The sequence below is a fragment of the Eleginops maclovinus genome, chromosome 20 (genome assembly GCF_036324505.1).
Source record: "Eleginops maclovinus isolate JMC-PN-2008 ecotype Puerto Natales chromosome 20, JC_Emac_rtc_rv5, whole genome shotgun sequence".
NCBI lineage: Eukaryota > Metazoa > Chordata > Actinopteri > Perciformes > Eleginopidae > Eleginops > Eleginops maclovinus.
The window spans coordinates 15,678,920-15,693,672 of record NC_086368.1 but is presented as its reverse complement, the minus strand read 5'-3'; the positions used below and the strand labels follow the sequence as shown (position 1 = coordinate 15,693,672).

The window sequence follows — 14,753 nt, the reverse complement described above, 5'->3', positions numbered from 1 at the left end:
CATTTATATATAATTCACATGGATAAAGTCTATCATCAGAATATTTGGGTTACAATTTTATTTACATGACCTGAACAACAGAGGGATCTCTAAAGCACTCAGCATGAACTAAGTGGCTGGCTCACACAGACTAAAACAAAACAGGAGAGAAAACGGGATGTTGAGAACCACACTACCAGTCCTGCAAGACAGCGATGGTCTTCCGGGGAATAAAGTGACCAATACACCATTAGCAGGGGATAAGTATAATATGTATAAATATTAATAAACGTTTTTTGAATTTGATTTTGGAGGCCATGTTATTGCATACAAAGTAAGACTGGATTTATTTCGAGAAATATCCAGTAATGAACTTTACGTGATGTACAAGAGAAAATAATGGCTAGATGGTGCTGTGGAAAGTGGATTAGTTTAGCAATGGTCATTTTGGTGGTAGGAAGCCTTTTTTTGGGGGGGGGTTTTCACGCCAAAAACATTTTCTTTTTAGTCAACGACAACCCCAAGGCGAAGGTGTTGCTAGTGTGGCTCAAAACAAGCAATGAGTCTAAAGTGGAGGCCGGGGTGTGGACGTCAGCTAACAGCAGGTGGAGCCAGACGAACACAACAGAGATCCAGCTGCTGTTTACACAAACACTAAACCTCACATCACCTCCACCTCCCAGCTGCTGTTAAAACCCCACAACAAGAAGTAGCTACAAAAACTACAAAATAGATATGTCTTTAAACATACAATTGAAACACACAAGAAGAAGAAGAAGACAAAATATACATTATATTTATATATACTGGTCACTTTTAAAAGATAGATCTTTGTTGTTCGTCACACCTACACACAATGTACATTTACAGTAATATAAATATAGTCCATTTAAATTCTTACGCCATGGCTTTGAATATTGTGATAAAAAAATAAATAAAGGTATCCTCTTCCATGTAACAACAGGAATGTGAATGTGCTCAGTTCTACTCAGTACCGGTGTGCATGGGTTCAGGGAAATGTCTTAAATCTTCATCACCCTGAACTATCTGCCTGTTTCAATAACACTTCATAAGCTTTACTTTTCCACAAATATACATAAACCTTGTGCATTTGAGCATATGTTTGCATGTGTGATTTTACGTGTGCATATCAGGTCGTAGGCTTACATTGGTTAATACTAAGTTTGTGTTTAATATTCCATTATTTTTGTTGCTTATTCTCCTTAATATTTTTGCTCCATTCCTGATTTTTCGGTTTGGGTCCATATTGACATCAGTTTGTGCTCCAGCAGAAATATATATTGCTTCTAAATGTATGGTACACATTCAACGGCAGCTATTGTTTTAATTTTTAGTGTGCATTAATCGTTAAAATAATATGTCAACGATTATTGTTGTTAATTCACTTGTGCACAATGATAATTGTGAATTCTTTTGTTGTGCTTTTGCAGCAAAAATGTTAGAAATGCATCAGTGAGGGATAAACATTTCTATCAAATTCACATCAACAAACTGCGCTTTCTGTCACTGCAGAACAGATTTAAGCATCATGAGTTTAAAACCAAGTGTCTTTTGTCCACTTTCAACGCACGTCACTTCGGCATTTCCTTTCTGTTATTCTGTTACATGATTTATATTTCAAGTGTTTGGTTTTTTAGGTTTAACTCTTTGGTGGAGAAACTGAAATGAGTGAATTTGACAATTTATCATGTATGTAACGGACAATGAGACAGAATTATTATCCTATATCATATTACTCTACTGCATACCACTGTTTACAGAATGAACAACACTGGCTACTCACAGAAAACAGCAGGGAATGGGAATGAAACATACACGGATGTCATTATAGCAGCCTTAAACGTAGCTTACAATACACAGAGCCCTGCGAAAACAAACCAACACAGAGAAAGGTTTTCAAGCTACATCGGAACAGAGGTGCTTGTGTAGCCACACTGTTAGGGCTAGGCAATTTATCATATTGATGTGGTGATATTCAAACTAAATATTGCCTTGAAATTTGCAGTATTTTTTTGCACTTGAAATGTGAACGCAGTTTGATTGGTATCAACTGATAATGGTTTTCCTTGTTTTCTTCACAGGCACTGGATTAAGTCCAATTTTAGCAAAGCGTGTGTCCTGAAGTAGTTTAACTTTGGGAACATTGCCAATCAAATGTGGGACATCTGGTCACCCTAAAGGGAAGTGGTGTCATTTTCTGATCTCAGAGTGTTGTAGCAGTTATTTTATATTACATCATTACTGAGGATTATTAATCAATCAAATCAATCTTATTGTTTAAATGTTTTGTGAAAGCATCAATGCTCAAACCTACAATAATGCTGCAGCATGAAAAGCAAGCTATTTGGTCAGTTTCTTATTTCCCTATATCGCCCAGCTTTAATAGAAAATAGCTTTCTATACTTTCCTAACTCTTCGACTTATTGGCTTGGATACACTGTATGACTTAGAGAGGCTTTAGACCTCAAAATAATTAGAGTCACATTAATCTTAGCTTTCTTTGCCAGTGAACTGACTGAAAACCAGTTGGAGTAGCAGGACCAAACTGGCTCCAATACATTGTGTGTGTGTGTGTGTGTGTGTGTGTGTGTGTGTGTGTGTGTGTGTGTGTGTGTGTGTGTGTGTGTGTGTGTGTGTGTGTGTGTGTGTATGTGTGTGTGTGTGTGTGTGTGTGTGTGTGTGTGTGTGTGTGTGTGTGTGTGTGTGTGTGTGTGTGTGTGTGTGTGTGTGTGTGTGTGTGTGTGTGTGTGTGTGTGTGTGTGTGTGTGTGTGTGTCTATGTGTCTATGTGTCTATGTGTCTATGTGTCTATGTGTCTATGTGTGTATCTGTGTGTTGGGGAAGGCTGTGACTGCTGAGGATCCTTATACTAAGGCAAAGAAAATCAGCTCTCAGAACCTTTTCTTAACAACTAGATTTCGGTGTTTAATCTACTGGTAAGAGTTGCTGTTTTTTCCCCTGCTGCAGATGGATCTTGTTATTTGGGAAGCATGTGTTCAGATAAATTGGGCGGCTACATACAGTTTTATGGCGTCAGTAGGGCAGTGGTGGGGATACTTGGCGGTGACCCCGGTGGAGACTTTATGGCTGAAGGGTAAACTGCGAGGACTGGGCGTCAGAGCAATCAAGAGTCAGACTCTGGCGCACCAGGTGTGGTCGGTGTAGGCGGTGTGGTGGGGCTGATGACAGGGTTCTGGTAGCTTGTACCATAGCAGATGTTTGGAGACAGGGAGTTGGGGTCTAGGGTTTTGGTCCCTCCTGGGGCCAGGCAGGCTCGGCCTGCTGGAGCTGAAGGTGGCGCCTCGCCGGGTTTGGTGCCGAGGATAAACCTGGACTCATCCTGCTCCTCCAGGTTGGAGATGTCCTTCATCATGCTTTTACGGTAGGAGACGGAGAGCTTGTTGGAGCCGTCCGACATGAGGTTGAAGCGCCGGGCAATGAAGACAATAGGGAGCGGCAGCATGGCCGCGACGATGAGAGAGAAACACATGGTGAGAGCCCAGGGAGGATAGCTCTGGAAGCGTTCCTCAGCCTGCAAACACAAACAGAGGTTACACTAACACACTACTATTGATTAGTGGTTAGAGGAGTACGAGGATTACAATCTTTGTCTTTAAGTACAAACTGTCAGAGATGACTATGTGGTTTTGTCATTAATAGTGTGCAATGCGGTTTTTTTTTTGGTTTGTCAGCTTTTTTTCAGATGGAAATATATCAACAACTAATAGCTGGATGTCGATTACATTCTATAAAGACGTTCATGGTTCCCAGAGGTTTAATCTGGATAATGTTAGTTATTACCTTACTTCTCATTTAGTGTCACCATGAAACCATGTTCGAGTTTTTATGTGCCCTTACCATATTTACCAGGAAAATATGCAAAATAATGGAAGACAGCTGACCCAGACATATGCCTGCATGCACAGACACACACACAAAGACACTGACCAGCTCTTGGACCCAGGCGTTATATCCTGGGGGGATGATGGCCATCTCGATGACGGTGGCTGAGATGAGCACGATGAGACAGAATGGGGAGACGTACTTCCACAGATAGAAATAGATTTTATACGGTCGAAAACCCAACATGTCCTCCAGATCCTGCATGAACCTGGGGGAAAATAATCAGAAACGCATTACTGGTATGAACAAGCTTCTTTGCACTATTAAGCGCTTATTGAGGGCGACTAATTTGTACTAGGTTGTACCTTTTTGTGCCATAAATCCAAGCGACAGACACATTCTCCAGAATGACCACTACTGTGAGAGGCAGTCCAGCAGAGTAGTCGTCAAACATGGTGACAAAGTAGTTCCCTGAGCGTTGGACGAACAGCAGGCCACAGAAGAAGGCCACAATGCAGCAACACACTTAAACAAACCCAGAGAAGAAACTAAATGAGCACACCTTTTGAGGAGAATACAAGACTTTGGTCTAAGTGTAAGATAAATGGAAAATGAAATGGTACAGTACACTCCGAGTAAGACTAATGCAGCCTGTTTAAACTCCTAATAGCATATTGTGTCAGTTATGTTTACCTGTGAAAAGCTCTTTCTGGACCTTGTAGGTGTCGAGGACAGGTGTGGTGATGCCGGTCATGGTGCCGATCATGCTACCCAGGCCGAGGTTGATGAGCATGAAGAAAAACATGACCGACCAGAACGGAGACGCTGGGAAGTGAGTCATGGCCTCTGTGAAGGCGATGAAGGCCAAACCGGTGCCCTGGACGGACTGCAGGGAGACGGACACTTAAATAAGTAGGAGAAAGACATTGTGTAAGAAGCGTTGAATGCAGAACATGCCTAAGACTCACCTTGTTGAGCTCGTCCTCCAGCAAACAAGGATCCAGACCCAGCTGGGAGAAACCGTCCTCCTTCACCGTCTTGATGACCCCGTATACCTCAGCGTAATCTGATGTGCTGAGTTGGGAGAAGTTCAGGTGTGGAGGGATGAGGTCGTGGCTCAGGACGCTAGAGTTGAGGTATCCCAGGATCTTCTCTGCGTTCCTACAGAAATAAAATATAAAAGATAAAGTGGCCATAAAACTCAGTATTTCAAAGGGCATGTCTAACAGCGGACAGCTGACCTTTTTCCCTCTTACCTGTAGTGCTATTTATCTTTAGGTGTTAGTTGCAAAATGCTTAAATGAACAAGAGAATACATTAGAAACTTTTCAGAAATGCCTCCTGCCAGAAATGATGACCTGTTTACTTAAGATAATACACAGACCTTGTTGTGAGCAGTTTCATATAGGAACTGTTTTTCTTTTATTTATCACCAGGAAAAAGGAAGTGTATGAACTGAAGATACAGTCTCCTGAACTTTACTACTAAAATGATTCAAATGAAAATGTGATTATGTGTGGCCTACTTATCATTGCAACATATACATATTACTGTAAAGATGTACAGTACCTAAATGAACATAACCAAAAACAGAAAAAGACACACGAAACGAGCGGCTGATCTTTGTTTTTTTCTGGTCTTCAGTTTTTAGCTTGAAGATTTTTAAATACAGTGTGAATGGTCTTAAGGATAAAAGCTTCTGCAGATGTGAACTTACTCTGCGATACACTTTTCATTCATGATGTTGGCCTTGAAGCCCAGCACTGCGAACACAACCAGCGTGGCCAGAATGGAGGTGAAGAAGTTGATGAAAGAGACAAGCACAGCATCAAAATGACAGTTGTTGTCGATCTTATTGTAGCTGGAGAAGGCTATGACTCCTCCGAACCCCAGACCCAGGGCGAAGAACACCTGGGTTGCTGCCTCTCTCCACACCTTGGGCTCCAGCATCTTCTCCAACTGGAAGAGATGCACACAAAAAAAAATCAGACTGTGGAGCATTTTCAGCAAGTATTAAAAATACTGTGAGGAAGAAAGTCTCACTTTGGGAGTGAACATGTGAGCGATGCCATCCACTGATCCCTTCAGCATTAAACCTCTGATCAGGAAACAGAACAGCACTACGTAGGGGAACAGAGAGCTGAAGTACATCACCTGTGAAAGTGGGAAAACATACATTAAGGAAACTGACATTTATTTCTCATCACACGTGTGACTTCCTCTCCACTACCTTCCCAGAGGAGGCAATGCCTTTGATGACGGCGAGGCAGACGATGATCCAGGCCACCAGCAGAGACAGGGTCATTTTAACGTTGAGGCCGCCACTCTCTGCGATGGTGCTGGTGGTGTTCAGAGTCTGACGGTACCAGAAGTAGGTCGTGGCCGAGCTTTTTTCACACTCTGGCTCCACAACTGTATGTTTTGCAGACAGAAGGAGATTGAGATTTAGTTTGGGTGATAATGAAGTGAGAGAAATGGGTGTGAAGATGCAGAAGAGAGGTTTCAATGTCATGGGCAGAAGGAGAAATATAATGGGTGTGTGCTCAACGTCAATATCTCAATTCCCGGCTTGTTTAAACTTCTCAGGCGTAAGGTTAGCTAAACAAGGTCATCTATGTACTTAGCTTGCAAACCACGAACCTCCAATGAATAATACGGTATATTGTTTACAGTGTACACACAGTATAAGCTTATAGTTATACTTTGAGTTATTTGTCAGAAATGTTGAATTCTTCCCATAGCATTGCAGGTTGATTGATCAATACCGATGCACACACACATCTTTATAGATGATTATAGATGATGAAATCACGATGGCCTCTGCTAAATTAATTACTGTCTGGTTCCATCATAGTGTATTGTCTGGATGTTTGAGCAGCACACATACAGTGAAATGCTTTACAGTCTGTCCTTCAGCATCAGCGTCCTTCAGCCTGAGTTTATGCTCCCCGTCTTCCTGCCAGCTCAGTCGCTGAGTCACACTCCTGCTGAGTGTTTCTCAGCTGCCCCAGGGTTATGTTATTATCAGCTCTGATGAACTGCAGAGGGATTTAATCTAGATTATATCTGTAAAAGTCGTGACAGAGAGTTGTGAGGAAGTTAACACAATTCGTCTGGTCTGCTTTCTGTATGTGTTGATAGATCGAGACTACAGATGTAATCCCTAAAGCTTTTAGCATAGTGGCCCATTGAGGAATTATTGTGTGATACTTTAAAAAAGAGCAACCATAACACTGACACAAATGGAAATTGTTCCAGACATAATCCTGAAATTGTACGCACTCTTGATATTAAAATGAAAGCGTTATTCTACTGTTATTAATTTCTCTTAATGTGTCGATTTGAAACAAAACAGGAGCTGGCTACCGAATGACCAACAACCAGAATGCATTTATTATTTCCTTGACCAATAAACTCAGTCATTTTCAGATCCAGTCTTAAGCTTAGCTGCACCTATTGTTAGCAAATGCATGCTAACACATCAACTAAAATGGTGGTCATAGTATGCATTACAATTACTGAACATCATTACCCCTTATTCGTAAATTACTACACATTTACTTGTTTGTATTTCATTTGACTTACTGGCAAGTGACCCATTCCTTCTGATTGGACAATCGCTCCATGGAAGAGGGTACTGGAAAGACTGGAAGAAATAGCAGATGCTCCAGCCGATGATCACATTATAGTAGAGACCTACGAAGCCACACACCTGGATAGATAGATAGATAGATAGACAGACAGACAGACAGACAGACAGACAGACAGACAGACAGACAGACAGACAGACAGACAGACAGACAGACAGACAGACAGACAGACAGACAGACAGACAGACAGACAGACAGACAGACAGAACAGACAGACAGACAGACAGACAGACAGACAGACAGACAGACAGACAGACAGACAGACAGACAGATAGATGAAAAATGATAGGAAAAAAATGAATTTCTCAAATTCAAATGTCAAACTTCACACCACACTATACAACATTAGAATGTGTATGCAAATGAGCTTGGATGCTTCGTGCATGTCCCATGTTGCTGTCAGTCTTCTGAGCAGTCATGCCAGCCAGGACATTCGCCAGCTAAATAAGGTTGAGGAAAGCATGAATAATTAAAGCGCTCTGTTCTCAACACTGATCTTCTTCGAGATATTTATAGCTACTTCTGCACCAACCATGCAACTCCAAAGAAAGGCTACCTTTCACTCTCAAACACATCAATACCTCCCATAAACCCAAGAGAGCCTGAGGCAGTGTGAATGTTGTGGTCGCTACAGATGTAAATGCAACATTATCCTGCTTATGGACATATTTATTTAATGATTTATTTATGATAAAAACATGTATATGACAAACTAAATCATATTTCACTTAAAAAGGAATCAAATTACATTTGTCCTTTAGATCTGCTTCTGTTTTAACTGCATTCTTTGTTCCCCTGTGACAACCTGCCTGATTCTTATCTGCGGGCAGTAAGTGTTATCAGGTGTGTTCTGAAAATAAAAATGAATGCCTCTCCCGCTCTCACCATCAGACTTGACATCCCTATCCCGCCCAGACTGGGACAGACGTAGTTCCAGACCCCGATGCTCCCACGTCGGATCTTCTGTCCCACAGCCAGCTCCAAGAAGAAGAGCGGGATGCCGATGATGAGGAGGAGGATGAAGTAGGGAACCAGATAGGCACCTGAAAAACAAAGAGGCTTGTTGTCCTTTAACAATGTTGATACAAATGTTGTTTTATAAATGCCAGTGACATTTGCACAGCCCTTGCAGTTCCTGTCAAACACAAGGACCTTGCATCCATCTGCAAATATTCTTTGACTTTCATTTTAATTTTGATGGAAGTCTAAATGTGTCTCTTTGCAGCTTAATCCAGAGAGCCATAATCAGGGTGAAGCTGTGTTTTATGTGAAGGGTGAGTCATCCTCTGGGACTGAGCTGGCAAACACATACTATTAATACACCAGAAGAAGGAATTATATACAGCGGTGCACACATTCAATAATGGGTGGAGTAATGAGGCAGAGAGAAGAAAGTGGGTGAAAAGGACGGATAAAGAAAGCTGTAATAGAGTATGAAATAGAGAAGTTAAATATAGAGAGGCTATCTGGGCCTTTGCCAGGATCTGCGAATCCACTCCATCACAGGTTATAACTGGAGCGTGAGGTAGATGTGATATATTCGACAATCAAGGGAGAAATGATAGCAGACATTAAAGTGAAAAGAAAAATACATGACAAGCAAGAGCAATACCACATGAGAGAGAGAAGCACACACAGCGATAACTCCCAAACAGCAAAGACCTTTAATGTGTCAGTAATTGACTGCCAGGCAGCGATTACAGAGTGAAAAATGGCCGCCCATCAGGCCAAATGACCTGCCTCGTCTGGTAGTGTAGGGTAGTATGAGTTTATCTTCTCTATAAGCAATAAATCCTCCCTATATGCAGTGAATCAGACACAGAATCTAACATAACAGCATTAATAGAGCAGTGTGAGCAGCATGTCTGTCATGTTGACACAATGATCTTCCTCTAGTACAGTTTACACTGTGCACCCCTCAGATTACATGCAACCCTGACCAAAATAAACCCTTATCACGATAGAGTTACATTTTTTATCGAACCCTTTTTTGTTTACCAGAGTATCAGTGGAGCCTGGCCTGCTCTGCCGACAGTAGTAATCAATAGTGCAGCTATTTTTAGACTTCGCCATTTTCTGCACAGCACAGCTGCTTTCCTGGCTTCTGTGGCCTGAATCTGCCTCCATGTTTTGTGATGGTTTGGGGAAACTGAGAGGTGAACAGCTAAAGAAGAAGCTGAGCAGATGTTCAAATGTCAGAAATAATGTCTGAAAGATTTCTACAACAAATCACACATAACAACTTCCCTCCATAAGTTTTCCTTACATCTCTACTTTGCTTTTAGATATAGAAATATCTAATCATTTTTTAATTTAGTTGGATTTTCATTTGAAGTAGACGAACTAATTTGGAAAAGATTTAAACCATTAATTTGTGGTAGCAGTGGCTTAGTCTGTAGGGACTTGGATTGGGAATAAAAAAGCTAATACTGTATTGAATTCTTGCTCAGCACTTGTGTCAAAGCTGCTAGTTATTTGACAAGCCTGCTTGTTACTTTTTATATGTCCTGCTTAGCTGAAATTGACACACAGCACAGCTGTGTTGAATGTGTTGAAGCTAACATGCTGATGTATAGTAGGTATACATTCACCATCTTAGTTTAGTCTGCTTACATTTGTAACAAAATGAAAGGGAAATTGAGATGCCGTTAGTGTTTATAGCTGAATATTATTCACATCACTGTTTGAGATTATTTCAGAGTCCCTCGGTTGGAGACACTATATACAAATAAAGGAACTGTGAATAAAATGTCACTTAAGTACTTTGATAGTTAATGTGCTCAGCATCTTGTGTGCCATAGCTTGTCAACACTGCAGCTTTGACTAAAGCAGAAACTCACCTCCTCCATTCTTCTGGCACAGGTAAGGGAAGCGCCACACGTTCCCCAGGCCCACAGAAAAGCCCACCTGGGCCAGGATGTACTGCAGCTTGCTGTTCCAGGCGGGACGTCCATCATTTTCAGGCACCTCTATCTGCGGGACCTTTTTGCCGGGGGCTCCTCCAACGTTCAGGGAGCTGTTCTTGTAGTCAAATGGCTCCTCATGTGCGAGCAGGTCAGCCACCGACTCTGTGACGTGATCATTGCTCTGCTCGCGCTGCGTCACCTTGCTGTTCTTCGGCATCAGGGAGGCTGAGGGTCGGGACAGGGGTGGGGGTGGAGAGAGAAAGAGAGAGCCTTGTGGGAACACAAGAGGTGATACAGAGAGTGGAGAAGAGGTGGAGGGATGAAGCTATAAGGGAGATGCTGAGGAACGACGGATATTATGCTCTGGGCCTCAGTCCTGCATGAGAAAAAACAGAAAGGGCAAATAGAAAATGATTTTTTCAAGGACATTACGGTCAAGACCATTTCAATCAATCATCTTCTATAATTGGACAAAAAGTCTTCATTTTAAATAAATAACTTTAGGTTTTGGCCCTTGTCATGGCCCATTGAATGCATAGTAATTTGAAGCTTCATTTTTGTGGCTGGGATCCTTAAATAACTTCACACAGTTGCTGACACAATTATTTTTCAATTTAGTGCTTGGTTAGGCTTGAAAAAGGACACAGGATTGTAACACATGTTATGCCTCTCCAGAGCTATGAAGGATGTCAACAGAAAGACAGGAGACCATCAGTCAAACCTGAGAGTTAACCTAACACGACTCTTTCAGCAAAAACTCAGCTGGGACTTGAAGATAAATTTCCCCACCACATCTCTTTGTCTCTCATGCAATGTTTTTGGTTCCAGAAAAATTCCCAATCCTGCAAATTGTTCTATTTCATTTCCCTGTTCTGCAAAGCTTAACTTAAGTGAAGCTTTTTCTCTCTTTTAAATCCCCTAATCCTCTGAAGCCTTGCTGCGACATCTAGCCTCACCCCTCTCTCGGGGAGTGGTTGGTTCAACCCAAACGTAATGGAGGAAGTGAACATGATGCTTTGGATGAAGTGCTGTCATGTGTTCTCCTGATCCACAGCTCGAGCCCCTGTGCAGGCTCTCATTACTTATTGAGTGAGTCATTTCTCCATTATAAAAATCTGCCGTCCACTGGCATGCAAAACTGCAAAGCTTAGGGTATGTGAACTCAGTTTCACATGCAGAGGCAAATATGAGTGAAACAACGGACTACCTCACAATGTATGATTCTCTGACTGGAGAAATCAGGAAGCTCAGGGGCTGAAAATAGATGCTGCTCTATGAAATGTTAGTGATGAGACCAAACCCTTGTAGTCACAACACGCACTTTTACTTTTGACCTAAAACTAACTCTGTAACTATCTGCAGATTCCACCATGTAAACAAACACTTCCACAGTTCCTGTCAGTCACAATGCTCCAATCGTTTTATAAATTGTGCTCTGAATGTGCATTTACTCTCGTTATTTATGTATTTTTCATCCCAAACAGATTTCCCCCTCTCTGCATGTCAAGATGAGCCTGTGATGCAATAATCCATGGTCATTCACAAGTCTTCATAATCCTCTGTGCATTAACTGTAAAGCCCCAACGGATGTCTTTCTGTCTCGTCATTCAATCCCATCCTACAGCATACAAGACACGTAATATCAATCAGCGACTGCATCATCCAGCCAACGCTGAGATACGAAAACACCCAGCGAGTAATCCTGCTGGAAAACACCCATCAACACACAGTTCTGATGAACCCAGGTCTAAAGGTCTGGCAGTGTTGAAGAGTAGTTTATATCATATTGGTAGTGATACTCTTTACAGGGAAGAAAAACGCTTGGGTATGATTGCAATGTTTTTTACTCTTTAGATCACAAAATTCTCTTTGTGAAAGATCTACATTTTCAGTGAAATAAACACTGAAACACTGTATAACCTCTGATTATATAACCTGCTTAATTATCTAACCCTCTATATTTATGATGTTGCATGCTTCATCATACATGTTTTTTTTCCAGCATCGTTTTTTTTACCTCCACATGCATTACTTCCCTTCTGCCTACTGAACACAAATGTAACAGTAGCAGCGGAGAGTGCAATGAACAGTTATTTTCAGGATTTTGAGTTAGGAAATAATGTATGCTGGCAATATACAGGTAATCAGTTGTTCATGTATGCAGCCATCTTCTGTTGTGACCTCACAATCTTGTTAATTTCTGGAGAGGACAACAACAACTATTTCAATTTTTTTACAATTATTTTCTCGATTCATAAATAAAATGCCAGAAAAAAAAATCTAACAATGTCACATATCCTAAAAGATTGTCTTCAAATTGCATCCCAACAACTCAAAACCCCCAAATATCCTGTAAAATGTGACAAAGAAAAGCAGCTAATCCTTTTTTTTTTGCTTGAAAAATCTCTGAAATGATTAATCGAACACAAAAATCAATTTTCTGACAGTCAACTAATCGATTAATGACTCATCGCCTCATCTTTTAACCAAAACATCGTAATCAAAAGCTGCAGTCAGAGTGTATTGAAAGCAACACAACTGAATGACAGGGGACTTCTGTTGCACTTGATTATCGCCACACAAGACTTTTAAAAGAAAAACCGTGTTCACACCAGTGTGAAATCACACTTCACATTGGTAACTTTCAACCAACTAGACCACAAGTTCAACAAAAGCTCTCAAATATCAGTGCCAGTTCTATTTTAATAGATTATCATAAGGCTTTTTGCCCTTCGTAATCAGTCCTTTTTAAACATCCAGACTTTACCATTCATCGATTATTGGCCGACTTCCAGCCTCTTAAGTCAAGTCTGAACCACAGTTAGTGTACAGTCATTTTGTAACACTGGATATTTCAAAGTACTCAATGCCTGAAGCCTATAACAACCAGCCATACCTACTTTACTGGCAACACCCAATAAGATCTCACAACTCTAAGAAATAAAGGACCTGGACTAGGGTAAAATCCAAACATTAGGACATTGATTTGTACTTGTTTCACATTTTTTTTAAAACCCGATTTTAATGTCAAATGCAGCTGAACAGAGCAGCTGCAGGTTGGGTAGACCTGCCCTCACTGAACAACATTAGCACAGATCACTCGTTTGGACACGAGGTGACACATCTGGTGCTGATGCTGATATCTAGTTGTGTTTTTTTCTCAGATTAAGGAGCTCATCAAAAGTAATGCAACGACTTTTAAAACGCCAAATCAAGGTCAAAGACGATAAATCTATGACCTCTGTGTAAGCTGGACCACATTTCAAACACAATGCATATTGTACATTAACTTCACATGAGTCAAAACAAAGCGTTCTAAACTATTTTCAAGCTGTTTGTGAACTTTCTTCAGCAATTAGCACTGTACAAAAATGTTTAAATACAGGTGATAACACCTAGGAAGAAAATAATGCACAGAGATGTTAGGATAAAGAAAATTCTCACCGTCAGTCGTTAGCAGCGATAACCAAAATCCGGGGTTTACCATGAACGCTAGAAAATGTGTGTGTAGGCATGAATACATCCGCCGGGCAGCACTTGTGAGTCGGTGTGGCACTAACTGAGCGGGACTGGAGGACGGAAGATCACATGCTGCTCTGCCCACAATTAACATGCAGGGTGGAGAGCTCGGGACGCACCGTGACGCACAAAGTGCTGCTCATTACCAACAATGACAAATGATCACCTGCCACTCAATTGTCGTGTGAGACTTCCGGCCATCGCAGCATCTGTGCACGAGAAGGTGGGAGACTGAGAGAGGAAGAAGGGATTTGTCAAGGTTATCCACTCCTACCTGAGGAAGTGATGGTCTGACGCAGCTGTCGTCATTTCAATTGATAAAAAATTCATTCAACACGGCCTGCCAGGATACAGAAAAGAGCACAGCGTATAGTCTAAAGGTAACGAACATAGTGTTGAGGTTTTGTTGTAACCGGAACGGTGAGGCTATTGAGGCATCAGCATTTAAGTAGGACTTTAATGTTGAACATATAGTGGGCAAAGATGGGATTATTTAAGCTGCTTTAGTTACATTTTCTTTTCATCATATTTCCCAAACTGATGATATCATATGTGTTATATATATGAAAGCAGACTAATCTGAAAAGTAACTGCCAAATGAATGCAGTACTTCACAATTCTAAAAAGGGTGTTCTACTAGGACAATAATTACATTAATATAATGTTTTTGTCTTGGGCCAGAAACTAATTTCCTTTGTGAATATACATTTAACTCTCTTTATAATCTCCCAGCGACACGGTGCAGCAGACACGGTGCAGCAGACACGGTGATCCAGAGGACCATAAATCATGCCCCCTCCACCAGGATATTCTTTAATACCATCAAGATCGAGGAG

At 41.2% G+C, this 14,753-nt stretch overlaps 1 protein-coding gene across 1 annotated transcript; it reads right to left on the bottom strand.

The window, feature by feature from the left end:
- Positions 1-2,819: 2,819 nt before the first annotated feature.
- Positions 2,820-14,147, bottom strand: LOC134883019 (sodium-dependent neutral amino acid transporter SLC6A17-like). The gene is made up of 12 exons (XM_063911104.1): positions 13,843-14,147; positions 10,333-10,774; positions 8,378-8,535; positions 7,428-7,554; positions 6,073-6,254; positions 5,886-5,996; positions 5,560-5,801; positions 4,811-5,003; positions 4,536-4,728; positions 4,208-4,367; positions 3,948-4,110; positions 2,820-3,531 (listed from the first exon to the last, which is right to left on the bottom strand). Exons 2-12 carry the CDS (start codon positions 10,613-10,615, stop codon positions 3,124-3,126), a joined length of 2,220 nt encoding a protein of 739 aa, XP_063767174.1. The 5' UTR covers positions 10,616-10,774; positions 13,843-14,147; the 3' UTR covers positions 2,820-3,123.
- Positions 14,148-14,753: the final 606 nt, after the last annotated feature.